At 37.6% G+C, this 16,462-nt stretch overlaps 1 protein-coding gene across 6 annotated transcripts in view; it reads left to right on the forward strand.

Annotated features, from left to right (window-relative positions):
- The window catches only part of MRS2 (magnesium transporter MRS2), a 76,938-nt gene that overhangs the window by 36,192 nt on the left and 24,284 nt on the right, over positions 1-16,462 (forward strand). For 2 of the 6 annotated variants that reach the window (XM_077143754.1, XM_077143760.1), the window contains 5 exons: positions 22-152; positions 3,544-3,660; positions 4,905-5,057; positions 5,315-5,432; positions 16,143-16,256. In XM_077143754.1, the coding sequence (XP_076999869.1) occupies positions 22-152; positions 3,544-3,660; positions 4,905-5,057; positions 5,315-5,432; positions 16,143-16,256 (633 nt within the window). Of the gene's footprint in view, positions 1-21; positions 153-3,543; positions 3,661-4,904; positions 5,058-5,216; positions 5,433-16,142; positions 16,257-16,462 lie in introns of those variants that run through there. The other 4 variants (XM_077143756.1, XM_077143755.1, XM_077143757.1 and 1 more) reach the window with 4 other exon arrangements.

Genomic DNA, 16,462 nt, shown 5'->3' on the forward strand with positions numbered 1-16,462 from the left:
AAAGGTCATGTTGTTATCTAGATCAGCACTCTTCAGGGGAAACTTAGCATTTTGCAGCCACTGATCCTTGAAACATTGGAAGCTTTGGTGGATCCCAAACATTCTTCTGTAGACAGAAGCAAACTGCATATCTTACTACAAAATGGAAAAAGGTAAATATGGGTGATTTACCAAGTTTGGAGTTAAAGGCAGATATCTTGTTATTCTGTACATGTTAATGTAATTAATGTACATGTTAATATACTCTGATATATTCCAGAGTACTTTGTGCAGAAAAATAAAAAAGTATTTGCAAAGTCCCCTTGAGGGACTCGGGAAGAATGTGAAACTATTAAGCTTCCCCACCTGGGCAGGTCCCAATATTCTCTCAAGCATTAGGGACTCCCAATTAATTAATCCAAGCCCTCAATCTTGAGGCTTGCCCTTATGAAACTTATTTCTGTAACGGCGAAACTAAGTCTACTTAGGATGATGCCTAAGAGGCACCCCTAGAGAACCTCTTTTGTTTCTCGAATGTGGCCTCTCTAAGCCACTTCTGCAAATAAACTCACTACCTTCCCCCCGGCCCTACATAGGATATGACTCCCAGGGGTATAAATCTCCCTGGCAACATGGGACATGACTCACAGTGATGAGCTGGCCCTAGCATCGTGGGATTGAGAAAGCCTTCTTGACCAAAAAGGGGAAAAGAAATGGAACAAAATGAAATTTCAGTGGCTAAGAGATCTCCAACTGAGTCAAGTGTTATTTTTGACATTACTGTTATGCAAGCTTCAGCCAGATGTTCCAAATTGCCACGGTATGCCAATCCCCAACCAACGGTATTCCTGAAAACCCTAAAGAATACCTAGGGCTCTATCTAAGATTCCATAAAAGCTTTTCTTAGGAAGTTTATTTTCTTCAGAAGCTTAAGGAAGGCCTCCAGATTGTTGCTATGCCAGATAAGCCCTGAAACCCAGAGGTACCAGACTCTCCAAGAACATCAACCCGTTTCATTCCTCTACCCCATAAGGTTAACAGACCTGTCCAGCACAGAGAAGTTAAAATGGTCATTGCCCAGATATCCCTGAAGATTGAGAGAATGATCAAATGAGAGGGAGGAAGTGTAATTGAGAAATTAGGTTCTAAAAAATAGAATATATCATTATATAAATGACTCATTATATAAATATTTCCTTTTAGTTTCTACTGTAATAGAATAGCTAGAAGGAAATAACTGAAATTGTGAACTGTAATCCTGTAGCTTGACCTTTGGTAATGATTGTATAACTATATAGCTTTTTTTCTTACTATACAGCTTTTATCCTGTGACCATTTCATTGTAAAACCTTGTGACTGACACACCCATTGTCCAGTATGTCAGTAGTTGAGTGATAAAATAAAGACAAAAAAAAATAATAGGGAGATAAGGGGTATGTAATGTTTGGAGTATTTTTGTTTTTCTTTCTTTTTTTCTTTTTTTTGGAGTACTGAAAATGTTCTAAAAATGATCATGGTGATGAATGCAGAAGTATGTGATGGTACTGTGACAAGCCATCGATTGTATACTTTGGATGGATAGTATGATGTGTAAATACATCTCAGTAAAATTGAGCTTAAAAAACTGCAGATATCTTAAGCTTTTCTCGGTAGTCTTAACAGTGAAACCTTTAGCATAAATTCACAGAAAAAAATTAGTGATGATTGCCTGTTTTAAAAAATACCAACTAGTCTTGCTAATGATAATGACATTTTTTTACTTTACAGTCTACTCTTAGTGTCTTCATTGCCATATTTGGTTTTAACTATTATTATCATGTTCAGTTTCTTAGTTTTTTTTTTTTTTTTAATTAGAGTGGCTATGGGATGGGAATGTATGAGATGTATTTTATGCATGATTGTTACAGAACAATCATGCGTAAAATACAGGGTTCCCATATATCACCCTATTATTAACACTTTGCATTGTTGTGGTACCTTTGCTACAAGTGTTGAAAGCACACTAATAATTGTTCTATTAACTATAGTTCATTACTTAAGATTCACTGTGTTGTGCCGTTCCATGGATTTTTTTAAAATTTTTATTCTAGTGATCATATATACAAGCTAACATTTACCCTTTCAGCCACATTTACATATATATTTCACTGCTGTTAATTATATCTACACTGTTGTACTTGCATCACCACCATTCATTTCTGTCGTTCCAAATAGGAACTCTGTACATTTTAAACCTTATCTCCCTGTTCCCTATCACCACCCCAACCCCTGGTAACCTATATTCTAGATTCTGATGCTGTGAGTTTGCTTATTTTAATTATTTCATATCTGTGTGATCATCCAATATTATCCTCTTGTGTCTGGTTTATTTTAGATGACATGATGTCTTCAAGGTTCATCCATGATGGGTTTCATAGCTTTTCAAAGTAGAAAAATAGCTCTCTTAGTTTGCCAGGGCTGCTTATAACAAATATGCCAGACTAGTTGATTGCTAGAAATTTGTTGTCTCGCAATTTGTGGGGCTAGAACTCAGACATCAGCGTGTTGGCAGAGCCTTGCTTTCTCTGAAACCTGTAGTGTCCTGGTGGTGGCTTGCCAGCAGTCCGTAACTCAGTTTCTGTCTCCATCACATGGCCATCTCTCTCTCTTCATCTTTTTCCTCCTAACTGTCCAAATTTCCTCTGCTTGTAAGGACTCTAGGCACATTGGATTAAGGACCACCCTGTTTCACTGTGGCCACGTTTAAACTGACAGCATCATTGGAGATCTTACTTACAAATGTGTTCACATCCACAGAATTAGGGGATGAGACTTGAACATGTCTTTGTGGGGACTTCATTCACCCCATAACAGTAGCCTAGGAGGGAATTGGAGCAAAAAGGCACATATACTAATGTTTGTTGAGCACCTATTTTGCATAAAACACTAATGAGGTTCTTTTGCACAAATGATTTCATTTCATCCTATCAGTAGCCTATCTGGCAGTTTGTTTGCTATTGTCCTTTGAGAAAACTGGGATTTAGAGAATTCAGGAAACTTACCTGAACTTACACAGCTAGTAAATGACAGACTTAAATTCAAGTCCAGTTCTCATTCTCTCCAAGGTCTGTGCTGTTGTTCTTTTTTTTTTTTAATCAAAATCCATTCCAGAATTTAAGAGCAGTGTTTCAATTAATTTATATTTTAGATTGTGTAAACATGTTCTTAGGGTCTGTACTTCCTAAATTCCCTTTAAGAGTTAATGGTTAAAATTCCTGAACTAGTAATACCATGTACAAAAAATGTTGGGGTCTTTTCACCAGTTAAGAGTAAATTCTCTGTCCTTACTTTATCAGTGCCAGATTTATTAAGAATAGTAACAAGTTTTCAAACCAAAAAATCTTAGATTCACAGTCATTTTGTTTCTGAGATAAGTAGTATTTGTTGAAATTTATATTTATATCACTAGTTAATTTTCTTGCTTCATTTTGGTTTGGGAATTTACTCTTAGTTTTCATGGTAAATATTAAAGTAATGAAATGTTTTTCCTAAGTTTATGCTATTGATCATTACTATTACTCTTAGTTTATCAGAGTTAGAAACAGATATTAAAATTTTCAAAGAATCGATTTTGGAGATCTTGGATGAAGAAGAGATGTTAGAAGAACTCTGTCTGACAAAATGGAGTGACCCTCAAGTCTTGTAAGTAAATAACCATGTTTCGTTATTAATTTTCTTAGGGGGTGTCATCTCTTTTTCTTAGAGATGATTTTCTAAAGAGAACATAATATTTTTCTAGAATAGCCAATGTCGGCACTTTTCAACCCCAGTTATTTCATTTTCCTAATTCAATTTTATTTGGGTATATGGAGTATATATTGTGTATATAATATTTTTCTGGGCTGTGATAAATATAAGATAGATACACAATTACCTTTATCTTCAAGGAGTTGACCACTAAATTGACACATACCCAAATAACTTAGGGAAAATAACAAAGAGAAATTCACATGAGGGAAAGAAGGGATAGAAAGAGGTGGGTAGAGAACAAGGGAAGGGAAAAGAGTAAGATATCAACATAAATTCTCTGATTGATTGGTCAAATATAAAAATATTCCTCGTATAAACCTTTTCTCTCTTAGGAATGAAGAAATCATTCACTTCTTTATTTAAGTATATACTCAAGTGTTATGTTTTAAATACTAAACTGTTTTCGTTTTCTTAGGTCATTATTAGAAATCTGATATATGGGTTCTATAGTCTGTACAGATCTTATAAGCTTTATGTGAAATTGGCTGTGCTTTATAAAGGACTACGTAACTTTTGACAGTATAGCAGAGACAGCAGCGGAAACATGAGCACACTGTAACTGGATTGTTTTGCTTAGGACAGTCTGTCTCTTAAATATGCTTTGTGAAAAGTACTCTTTACAGAGTACTTCATTCCCCTTTCTCCACTTTGGTGGGTTGGTGTATAAATAAAGAGGAGCAAAATAACTACTGACATCGTTCAAGAATATTTTTCTTCATATATGAAAATGACATTATAGATACATGTTGGACAGGAAATGTTTTTTATGTACATTCTTAGCTTTTCCTTTTGTTTTTCCTGATCATGGTTTTGGATTTGCATTTATTCATTGACATTCATGCATCTGGATTTTCCTGTAATTGGTCTCATGTATTTGCATGAAACTCTTGGATTGGAGCCATGGAATAGAGTGAAGCTAACTAGCTTCACCAGGGCTGGAACCTGTGCCCTCAACTCATGGAGAGAGTTTAGGATCAGTTGACACAGCCATTCATAGATGGACCTCGGTCACAACAACTGAAAAGAAAGAGGCTAGTTTTTTTCACTGGTTGCTGAGTATTATATACTACTCAGGAACTAAATATATCATGTACATATTGGAGGCATATTAATTGTGCTAACTCTTTTCATTGAAGTGAGAAGAGCAGTGCTGGAATTGACCATGCAGAAGAGATGGAGTTGCTGTTAGAAAACTATTACCGATTAGCTGAAGATCTTTCTAATGCAGCTCGAGAACTCCGGGTACTGATTGATGATTCACAAAGTATTATTTTCATCAATCTGGACAGGTAAGAAAGCATTACATAAAATAATAGTAAGCATTTTCTTTATAAAATAATTATTAGAAAGTAATAAAGCCTTAAAGGAATATATATTGATAGAGAAATATATTATCATCTTTATACAATGACTACATGGAAATACCCTCTTTTTTTTTTTTTTTTAAGTGGTATGAATTTGATCCATGTGGTCTTTACGGTTATTTAGTCAATTTGCTGCCTATCGTCAGTGGCCCTTGTGATCTGACAGGTGCTCTCCTCTCCAGCCACCGCAATGTGATGATGCGGTTGAACCTGCAGCTGACCATGGGAACCTTCTCTGTTTCACTCTTTGGACTACTGGGAGTTGCTTTTGGAATGAATTTGGAGTCTTCTCTTGAAGAGGTAAGACTGAATTATTAAGTGATTAGGTTTTATTTTTTTAATCTTTTAAAGATCAAATTTTTAATAGATTTTAAAAAGAAAGTCTAAGATGTATTCCCTTGGTAAAATAAAATGTTTATTGTAACTCAATTAAAATTAAGACAATGTAGTTGTACCATTATAGCTTAGATATAAGTAAAGCCTTGGTTATTTTATGTTTTCCAAAGCATAACTACATGTGAGAAGGGTATTCTGTAACAGTTTTTCTCTGTGAAACAATGTTAGTATAAATGAATCTATCTGTGAATATAGATTTGAATTTTTGCACACTCCAGTGCTGGATTCCCTGTGCTAATTAATCTAACATCTATCCTCTGTCTCTAGCTGGCACCATAGTCCAACCCATTATCCTCTTTTGTCAGCACCACTGTATACTTTTAAAGAGTGGTCTTTAATAAAAGTCACAAATCTGACTGTGTCACTCTTCTGCATGAAACTATTCAGTGGCATTCAGTTGCCCTTAAGACAAAAATTCAAACCCTGGCAGGAGGTCTTTTCATGGTTTGATGCTGCCTCCCTCTCCGGCTTGTGTCCAGCCATTCTTCCCCAGTGTCCGTTGCTCCATCAGTATTCACTGTCATTCGTGCTGCCTCTGTACCTCTCCCTCAGCTCCTATCTTTTTTTTTTTTTTTGCCTAGCTAACTCCTCCTACTTACCTTACCTCTCAGGTTTCAATGTATGTGTCACCTACAAGGAAAGTCTTAACTGATTGTGAAGCCCAGCAAAGTAAAATTACTCCCCTCACTATACATGCCCAAATAATCCCACATTCTTCAAATTTCCAGCTACTGTTCATAAGCTCCCCGAGGTGAGGTCAAACAACATTCATCATTTTAAATGCTCCTTATGATAAAGTGTAGATGGAAAATAACTATAGTATATTTGTTCATTCAGCACACAAATATGTTATTTAGTGCTTGCTTTATACTAAGCACTGTTCTAGGCCCTGGAGGTTACATTATAGTGGAGGAGAAAGATGATAAACAGGAATATAGTATGTTGGGTGATAAGTGCCTCAAAGATAAACCAGGTAAGAGGATAGAGAAATGTTAGGAGGAGCTGGGATGGGTGGCATTTTACAGATAGGGTAGACAAAGAAGGTCTCGGAGGAGGCAACACTTGGGCAGAGACATGAATGAGAGAGCACATAGGAAAATCTGGGACTCCCTCTAAGCAGAGGGAACCACAAATGCAAAGCATCAGAACACAGCGAGTGAGCATGTCCAGGGAACAGCAAGGCCAGAGTGGTTAGAAGAGAGTGAATTCGGTGGGAGTGGTAGGAGATGAGGGGCCAAAAGGCAGAGTGTGAATAGAGCATAGTAAGGGGTTTGGGTTTATTTTAAGTCTGAAAGAAATTTACTGGAGGTTTTTGAGTCCAAATCAAGAGTGGTGGAAAGTTCAGAAGTAACATGAATATCTTAGGCACCGTCATAGACCACCACCAACAAAGACAGGTTTCTCTGTCTTTCTCCCTAATCATTTTTTTAGGAAACATGTTTATATGCATATGCTCATTTCTACAAGCTATATCCATTTTATACTTATGCTCATATTTTTCTCTCACTTAATGGCTATTTTTTAACAAGAAGATTTTTAAATATACCTTTCTGTTAGTTTTATTATGTGCAGCCACAGGTGTAGAGTAATTTGGCTGTAGCGAGATGTGTGGTAAGTAAGTGAGCTAGGCTTGCTCAGTAGTTGGGTAACCAGCTTCCACAGAACATGATTTCAGATCAGTGCCCTGTCAGAGGTACAAATTACACATCTTTGGGTTTCCTGGTGTTCGTTAAATCCATGATGCCAAAGGTCTCTGCTCCTGTATAGTTAGGGCTGATGTTTATAATGGTGAATCTAAAATAGGAAAAACTTTTTAATATTTTTTAACTGTTTAAGATGATTTCAAGCTTACAGAAAAGTTCCAAGACTAGTCAGAGAATTCCCTGTAAGTCACCCAGGTTCTCCAAACATCAACGTATTATCACATTTGCTTTATCATACATATTTATTTACACACTTCTGTTTTTAAACCAGTTGAGAGTAAGCAGCAGATATGATGATGCCCCTTTACCTGTATACATTCAGTATGTACTTCCTAAAAAGATGGACATTCTCTTACATAACCATGGTACAGTTATCAGAAATTAGGAAATTAACCTTGAAACAATGTTTTCCAACCTATAGACCCTATTCAGGTTTTGCCAGTTGTCTTAATCTTTATAGCAAAGAAACTTGGATCATTTGTTGCCTGTAGGCATCATGTCTCCTTTAATTTGGAACATACTTGGTCTTTCATAACCTTGACATTTTCAAAGAAAACAGGGCAATTATTTGACTTTTTGGGGGGGGGGGGGGGGGCGTGGGGAGTTGCATGGTTCAGGAATCAACCCAGGTCTCCCGCATGGCAGGCAAGCATTCTACTGCTGGACCACCTGAGCACCCAAATTCTTTGACTTTTGATAATGTTTTCTCATTATTAGATCCTGGTTATGCATTTTTGTCAACGTGTTTACAGTGCATCTGTCAGGAGCACATGGTGTCAGTCTGTCTCGTTGCTGGCAATATGAACTTTGATTAAAGTGGTGTGTGCTAGCTTTCACTCCTATAAAGTTACTCTTTCTCTCCTTGGAATTAGTATTTTGTGAGCAGATACTTTGAAACTATGTGAAAATCCTGTATTTCCTCATATTTTCACCTTGTAGTTTTAGCATCCATAGACAATTCTTGCCTAAATCAGTTATTACTATGATGACTGCCAAATGGTGATTTTCTAATTCCATCATTACTTCTCCATTTATTAGTTGGCATTGTATTGTGAAGAATAGCTTTCCCTTTTCTCTCACTTCATTTATATCAGTATGGATTCATGGATTCTTACTTTAATCTATGAGTCATTTGTTACTGACACTATTTTGATGCTGGCTTCTGGGTACCTTTTTTCCTCTTCATGCTGGCACTTGACTACTTTTGACATGTCCTTATCAGTTTGTAGTGCTTTCTTAGCTTCAGGCACATCAAGATATTCTAGGCAAGACAAACTTTCTAAATGATATGACTAGGTTAATAAACAGTGGAGGAGATAAAGGGCACCAAGTTTGAAAAGTGGGAACTTTATAAACCAGGCAAGGAGGAACACCCCCTCAATTTTTCAGGCACAATCAAGGCTGAGGGAGCATTAAATCTCTAGCTCTCAGACACCTTTCCCTTTATTTGTTCAACACACTGTGCTATTTTTAATGGCATTTGAGTTCAGTTTGCCTCTGACTTAGCCTACCCCTCCTTAACATCAAAATTCATAGTTAAAAGGAGGCAATTGTCTGTTCAATGTATAAAACAAATTTCCAACAGCAATAACTGGTCAGTTGTGTAAGAGGCTATGGGGTGGGGGGGCAGTGAGGTCTCATCTACTGGAACTAACCAAGCAAAGGCTGATCATGGGATTCCTTTCCTGTGGGAAATTAAATTTAAATTCTGTAAATTACAGCATCTACAGAAAACATTGTACTGCAAATATATTACAGCTTTAAAAATGATAGGTAAAGTGGTTGTTGCCGCCGGGGAAGGTAAAGCGGCGACGGCGGCCTCGGGAACTGAGGGATCCCTGGCTGGAGGTGGGGGACTCGGCGGGCACGACTAGAGATGGCGGTTCAAAAGACAGAAGGCGTTCCTGGAAGATGGCGGCTTAGTAAGACGCGCGGATCTTAGTTTCTTCTCCAGGACACCTACTAGGGGAGTAGAAACGATACAGAAAGCGCCCAAAGCCACAACAGAGATAAAAAAGACAGCGTACCCCATCCTGGAACGGCTGGCTGGCTGAGAGAAGCAACTCGGGTGAGATCGCCGAGGCGCGCGGGCCTTACCGGGCGGGGTGGCAAGCGGCCGGAGTTACTCCCTTCCCCCTTCCCGGGCCGGCTGGGAGAATTGGAGAGGTGGTCCCCTGAAACCAAGGCGACTGGCGCCCACACCACGCGCAGCCCCCGGACCAACTGAGAGAATTGGATCGGAAACCCCCAGGCCACGGAGAACAGTGACCCCGTGACTCCCGGGGAACGTGCACTCTCTCGGGCGGGCCGCTGCCGCTGGCGCCCTCCCGCCACGCGTGTTGCCCAGGGCCGACTAGGAAATTCGGACGGGCTCTTTCCCTGGCTACGGCGACCAGCAACCCTCCCTGCGTTCGGACCCCGGGCCGGCTCAAGCCGCTTCGGCTAGCGAACCCCCAGGACGGCGAGAGTTTTCCAAAGTTTAAGGTCCCACAGCACCTTTTACTGGTGGGACCCGCAGACAAACGTGTGCCACGAGCGCCACCTACTGGGCAGGATAAGAAAAACAGAACCCAGAGATTTCACAGAAAAATATTACAACCTTCCTGGGTCCAACACCAAGAGAAATCTGAATAAATGCCCAGACGCCAGCAGCAGAAGATAACTGTCCACGCTCAAAAGATTGAGAATATGGCTCAGTCAAAGGAACAAACCAATAGCTCAAATGAGACACAAGAGCTGAGACAACTAATGCTGAATATACGAACAGAAATGGAAAACCTCTTCAAAAATGAAATCGATAAATTGAGGGAGGACATGAAGAGGACATGGGCTGAACATAAAGAAGAAATAGAAAAACTGAAAAAACAAATCGCAGAACTTATGGAAGTGAAGGATAAAGTAGCAAACATAGAAAAAATAATGGATAGCTACAATGATAGATTTAAAGAGACAGAAGATAGAATTAGTGATTTGGAGGATGGAACATCTGAATTCCAAAAAGAAACAGAAACTATAGGGAAAAGAATGAAAAAATTTGAACAGGGTATCAGGGAACTCAAGGACAATATGAACCGCACAAATATACGTGTTGTGGGTGTCCCAGAAGGAGAAGAGAAGGGAAAAGGAGGAGAAAAACTAATGGAAGAAATTATCACTGAAAATTTCCCAACTCTTATGAAAGACCTAAAATTACAGATCCAAGAAGTGCAGCGCACCCCAAAGAGATTAGACCCAAATAGGCGTTCTCCAAGACACTTACTAGTTAGAATGTCAGAGGTCAAAGAGAAAGAGAAGATCTTGAAAGCAGCAAGAGAAAAACAATCCATTACATACAAGGGAAACCCAATAAGACTTTGTGTAGATTTCTCAGCAGAAACCATGGACGCTAGAAGACAGTGGGATGATATATTTAAAATACTAAAAGAGAAAAACTGCCAACCAAGACTCCTATATCCAGCAAAATTATCCTTCAAAAATGAGGGAGAAATTAAAACATTCTCAGACAAAAAGTCACTGAAAGAATTTGTGACCAAGAGACCAGCTCTGCAAGAAATACTAAAGGGAGCACTAGAGTCAGATACAAAAAGACAGAAGAGAGAGATATGGAAAGCAGTGTAGAAAGGAGGAAAATCAGATATGATATATATAATACAAAAGGCAAAATGTTAGAGGAAAATATTATCCAAACAGTAATAACACTAAATGTCAATGGACTGAATTCCCCAATCAAAAGACATAGATTGGCAGAATGGATTAAAAAACAGGATCCTTCTATATGCTGTCTACAGGAAACACATCTTAGACCCAAAGATAAACATAGGTTGAAAGTGAAAGGTTGGGAAAAGATATTTCATGCAAATAACAACCAGAAAAGAGCAGGAGTGGCTATACTAATATCCAACAAATTAGACTTCAAATGTAAAAAGTTAAAAGAGACAAAGAAGGACACTATATACTAATAAAAGGAACAATTAAACAAGAAGACATAACAATCATAAATATTTACGCACCGAATCAGAATGCCCCAAAATACGTGAGGAATATACTGCAAACACTGAAAAGGGAAATAGACTCATATACCATAATAGTTGGAGACTTCAACTCACCACTCTCATCAAGGGACAGAACATCTAGACAGAGGATCAACAAAGAAATAGAGAATCTGAATATTACTATAAATGAACTAGACTTAATAGACATTTATAGGACATTACATCCCACAACAGCAGGATACACCTTTTTCTCAAGTGCTCATGGATCATTCTCAAAGATAGACCATATGCTGGGTCACAAAGCAAGTCTTAACAAATTTAAAAAGATTGAAATCTTACACAACACTTTCTCAGACCATAAAGGAATGATGTTGGAAATCAATAATAGGCAGAGTGCCAGAAAATTCACAAATACGTGGAGGCTCAACAACACACTCCTAAACAACGACTGGGTCAAGGAAGAAATTGCAAGAGAAATTAGCAAATACCTCGAGGCGAATGAAAATGAAAACACAACATATCAAAACTTATGGGACGCAGCAAAGGCAGTGCTAAGAGGGAAATTTATTGCTCTAAATGCCTATATCAGAAAAGAAGAAAAGGCAAAAATTCAGGAATTAACTATCCATTTGGAAGAACTGGAGAAAGAACAGCAAGCTAACCCCAAAGCAAGCAAAAGGAAAGAAATAACAAAGATTAGAGCACAAATAAATGAAATTGAAAACATGAAAACAATAGAGAAAATCAATAAGGCCAGAAGTTGGTTCTATGAGAAAATCAATAAGATTGATGGGCCCTTAGCAAGATTGACAAAAAGAAGAAGAGAGAGGATGCAAATAAATAAGATCAGAAATGGAAGAGGAGACATAACTACTGACCTCACAGAAATAAAGGAGGTAATAACAGGATACTATGAACAACTTTACGCTAATAGATACAACAATTTAGAGGAAATGGACGGGTTCCTGGAAAGACATGAACAACCAACTTTGACTCAAGAAGACATAGATGACCTCAACAAACCAATCACAAGTAAAGAGATTGAATTAGTCATTCAAAAGCTTCCTAAAAAGAAAAGTCCAGGACCAGATGGCTTCACATGTGAATTCTACCAAACGTTCCAGAAAGAATTAGTACCAATTCTCTTCAAACTCTTCAAAAAAATCGAAGTGGAGGGAAAACTACCTAATTCATTCTATGAAGCCAACATCACCCTCATACCAAAACCAGGCAAAGATATTACAAAAAAAGAAAACTACAGACCAGTCTCTCTAATGAATACAGATGCAAAAATCCTCAATAAAATTCTAGCAAATCGTATCCAACAACACATTAAAAGAATTATACATCATGACCAAGTAGGATTCATCCCAGGTATGCAAGGATGGTTCAACATAAGAAAATCAATTAATGTAATACACCATATCAACAAATCAAAGCAGAAAAATCACATGATCATCTCAATTGATGCAGAGAAGGCATTCGACAAGATTCAACATCCTTTCCTGTTGAAAACACTTCAAAAGATAGGAATACAAGGGAACTTCCTTAAAATGATAGAGGGAATATATGAAAAACCCACAGCTAATATCATCCTCAATGGGGAAAAATCGAAAACTTTCCCCCTAAGATCAGGAACAAGACAAGGATGTCCACTATCACCACTATTATTCAACATTGTGTTGGAGGTTCTAGCCAGAGCAATTAGACAAGAAAAAGAAATACAAGGCATCAAAATTGGAAAGGAAGAAGTAAAACTATCACTGTTTGCAGACGATATGATACTATACGTCGAAAACCCAGAAAAATCCACAACAAAACTACTAGAGCTAATAAATGAGTACAGCAAAGTAGCAGGTTACAAGATCAACATTCAAAAATCTGTAGCATTTCTATACACTAGTAATGAACAAGCTGAGGGGGAAATCAAGAAACGAATCCCATTTACAATTGCAACTAAAAGAATAAAATACCTAGGAATAAATTTAACTAAAGAGACAAAAAACCTATATAAAGAAAACTACAAAAAACTGCTAAAAGAAATCACAGAAGACCTAAATAGATGGAAGGGCATACCGTGTTCATGGATTGGAAGACTAAATATAGTTAAGATGTCAATCCTACCTAAATTGATTTACAGATTCAATGCAATACCAATCAAAATCCCAACAACTTATTTTTCAGAAATAGAAAAACCAATAAGCAAATTTATCTGGAAGGGCAGGGTGCCCCGAATTGCTAAAAACATCTTGAGGAAAAAAAACGAAGCTGGAGGTCTCGCGCTGCCTGACTTTAAGGCATATTATGAAGCCACAGTGGTCAAAACAGCATGGTATTGGCATAAAGATAGATATATCGACCAATGGAATCGAATAGAGTGCTCAGATATAGACCCTCTCATCTATGGACATTTGATCTTTGATAAGGCAGTCAAGCCAACTCACCTGGGACAGAGCAGTCTCTTCAATAAATGGTGCCTAGAGAACTGGATATCCATATGCAAAAGAATGAAAGAAGACCCATCTCTCACACCCTATACAAAAGTTAACTCAAAATGGATCAAAGATCTAAACATTAGGTCTAAGACCATAAAACAGTTAGAGGAAAATGTTGGGAGATATCTTATGGATCTTACAACTGGAGGCGGTTTTATGGACCTTAAACCTAAAGCAAGAGCACTGAAGAAGGAAATAAATAAATGGGAACTCCTCAAAATTAAACACTTTTGTGCATCAAAGAACTTCATCAAGAAAGTAGAAAGACAGCCTTCACAATGGGAGACAATATTTGGAAATGATATATCAGATAAAGGTCTAGTATCCAGAATTTATAAAGAGATTGTTCATCTCAACAACAAAAAGACAGCCAACCCAATTACAAAATGGGAAAAAGACTTGAACAGACACCTCTCAGAAGAGCAAATACGGATGGCCAAGAGGCACATGAAGAGATGCTCAATGTCCCTGGCCATTAGAGAAATGCAAATCAAAACCACAATGAGATATCATCTCACACCCACCAGAATGGCCATTATCAACAAAACAGAAAATGACAAGTGCTGGAGAGGATGCGGAGAAAGAGGCACACTTATCCACTGTTGGTGGGAATGTCAAAGGGTGCAACCACTGTGGAAGGTAGTTTGGCAGTTCCTCAAAAAGCTGAATATAGAATTGCCATACGACCCAGCAATACCATTGCTAGGTATCTACTCAAAGGACTTAAGGGCAAAGACACAAACGGACATTTGCACACCAATGTTTATAGCAGCATTATTTACAATTGCAAAGAGTTGGAAACAGCCAAAATCTCCATCAACAGAAGAGTGGCTAAACAAACTGTGGTATATACATACGATGGAATATTATGCAGCTTTAAGACAAGATAAACTTATGAAGCATGTAATAACATGGATGGACCTAGAGAATATTATGCTGAGTGAATCCAGCCAAAAACTAAAGGACAAATACTGTATGGTCCCACTGATGTGAACAGACATTCGAGAATAAACTTGAAATATGTCATTGGTAACAGAGTTCAGCAGGAGTTAGAAACAGGGTAAGACAATGGGTAATTGAAGCTGAAGGGATACAGACTGTGCAACAGGACTAGATACAAAAACTCAAAAATGGACAGCACAATAATACCTAATTGTAAAGTAATCATGTTAAAACACTGAATGAAGCTGCATCTGAGCTATAGGCTTTTGTTTTGTTATGTTTTGTTTTGTTTTGATTTTACTATTATTACTTTTATTTTTTTCTCTATATTAACATTCTATATCTTTTTCGGTTATGTTGCTAGTTCTTCTAAACCAATGCAAATGTACTAAGAAATGATGATCATGCATCTATGTGATGATGCTAAGAATTAATGATTGCATATGTAGAATGGTATGATCTCTAAATGTTGGGTTAATTTCTTTTCTTCCGTTAATTAAAAAAAAAAGAGAAGGGATAATTGGAGCTGAAGGGATACAGACTGTACAACGGGACTGGATATAAAAACTCAGAAATGGACAGCACAGTACTACCCAATTGTAATGCAATTATGTTAAAACACTGAATGAAGCTGCATGTGAGGTATAGGTTTTTTGTTTTTGTTTTTTTTGTTTTTTTTCTTTCTATTATTGTTTTAATTCTTATTCTGTTGTCTTTTTATTTCTTTTTCTAAATCGATGCAAATGTACTAAGAAATGATGAATATGCAACTATGTGATGTTATTAAGAATTACTGATTGTACATGTAGATTGGAATGATTTCTAATTGTTTTGTTAATTCTTTTTTTAATTAATAAAAAAAAGAAAGAAACAAACAAAAAAAAATGATAGGTAAAAAGTTTACTTTAAGAAGTCTCAAACTTTCTTGGTTCACATTGCCCTTACATCATAGTAATTTTTTCATAACATCCCCAGGCCAAAAGAAATACCTAGAAATTAGTATTTTTAAAGTAGTTAGGTTGAAACAACCTAACAGCACTTCTCATGATGTCCCACAATTGTTGCTTGTTCCCTTGAAAATTTTAAATATGCTGGGGTGCTGGAGTGCCCAGGGCAGCATGCTCAGCTTACAGTTTGAGAACTGCAGCTATAAGCAAAAAAATTTAACGTACATGTCTTCTTTCATTATGACTATTAAATTTGTATGCATGTATACGAAGACTAGAAGGAAACAAAACACTTATGTTTGAGTCATAGACTCAGATTATTAAAGTATATTTAAACTCTTAAATCATGTTTCCCTTTTGCTTAATTTATGATTCTTGGTCTTTGGATGCTATTGAGGCCTTTGTTTTTAGTTCCTTGCTGTAGGAAAGACCTGTGAACATTAGATCTCTTTTAAACTCTGGAGCAGTAAGTTCAGGATATGTGCTAAGGAGCCTAGCCTTTTGTGTTTGAAATTAACTATGTTTTCTGTTTTAGGACCATAGAGTATTTTGGCTAGTTACCGGAATTATGTTTATGGGAAGTGGCCTAATATGGAGGCGTTTGCTTTCATTCCTGGGACGACAGCTGGAAGCTCCTTTGCCTCCCATGGTATGAAGGGTGCGGCCCCCGGCAGCAAGCAGAGGGGCTGCAGTCATAGAGCCCTGGAGGCGGGTAGCTGGGGTTTAAGGGGCCATAGTCTTTGTGACCCCCAGCAAGTTATTTAATTTCTCTAGGCCTCCCTCAGTTTCCTCCTCTGTAAGACCTCACCACTGCTTCATAGGGTTGTTGGGAGAATTAAATGGGATAAAATGTGT

This window comes from Tamandua tetradactyla, chromosome 25 (genome assembly GCF_023851605.1).
Source record: "Tamandua tetradactyla isolate mTamTet1 chromosome 25, mTamTet1.pri, whole genome shotgun sequence".
Classification (NCBI taxonomy): Eukaryota; Metazoa; Chordata; class Mammalia; order Pilosa; family Myrmecophagidae; genus Tamandua; species Tamandua tetradactyla.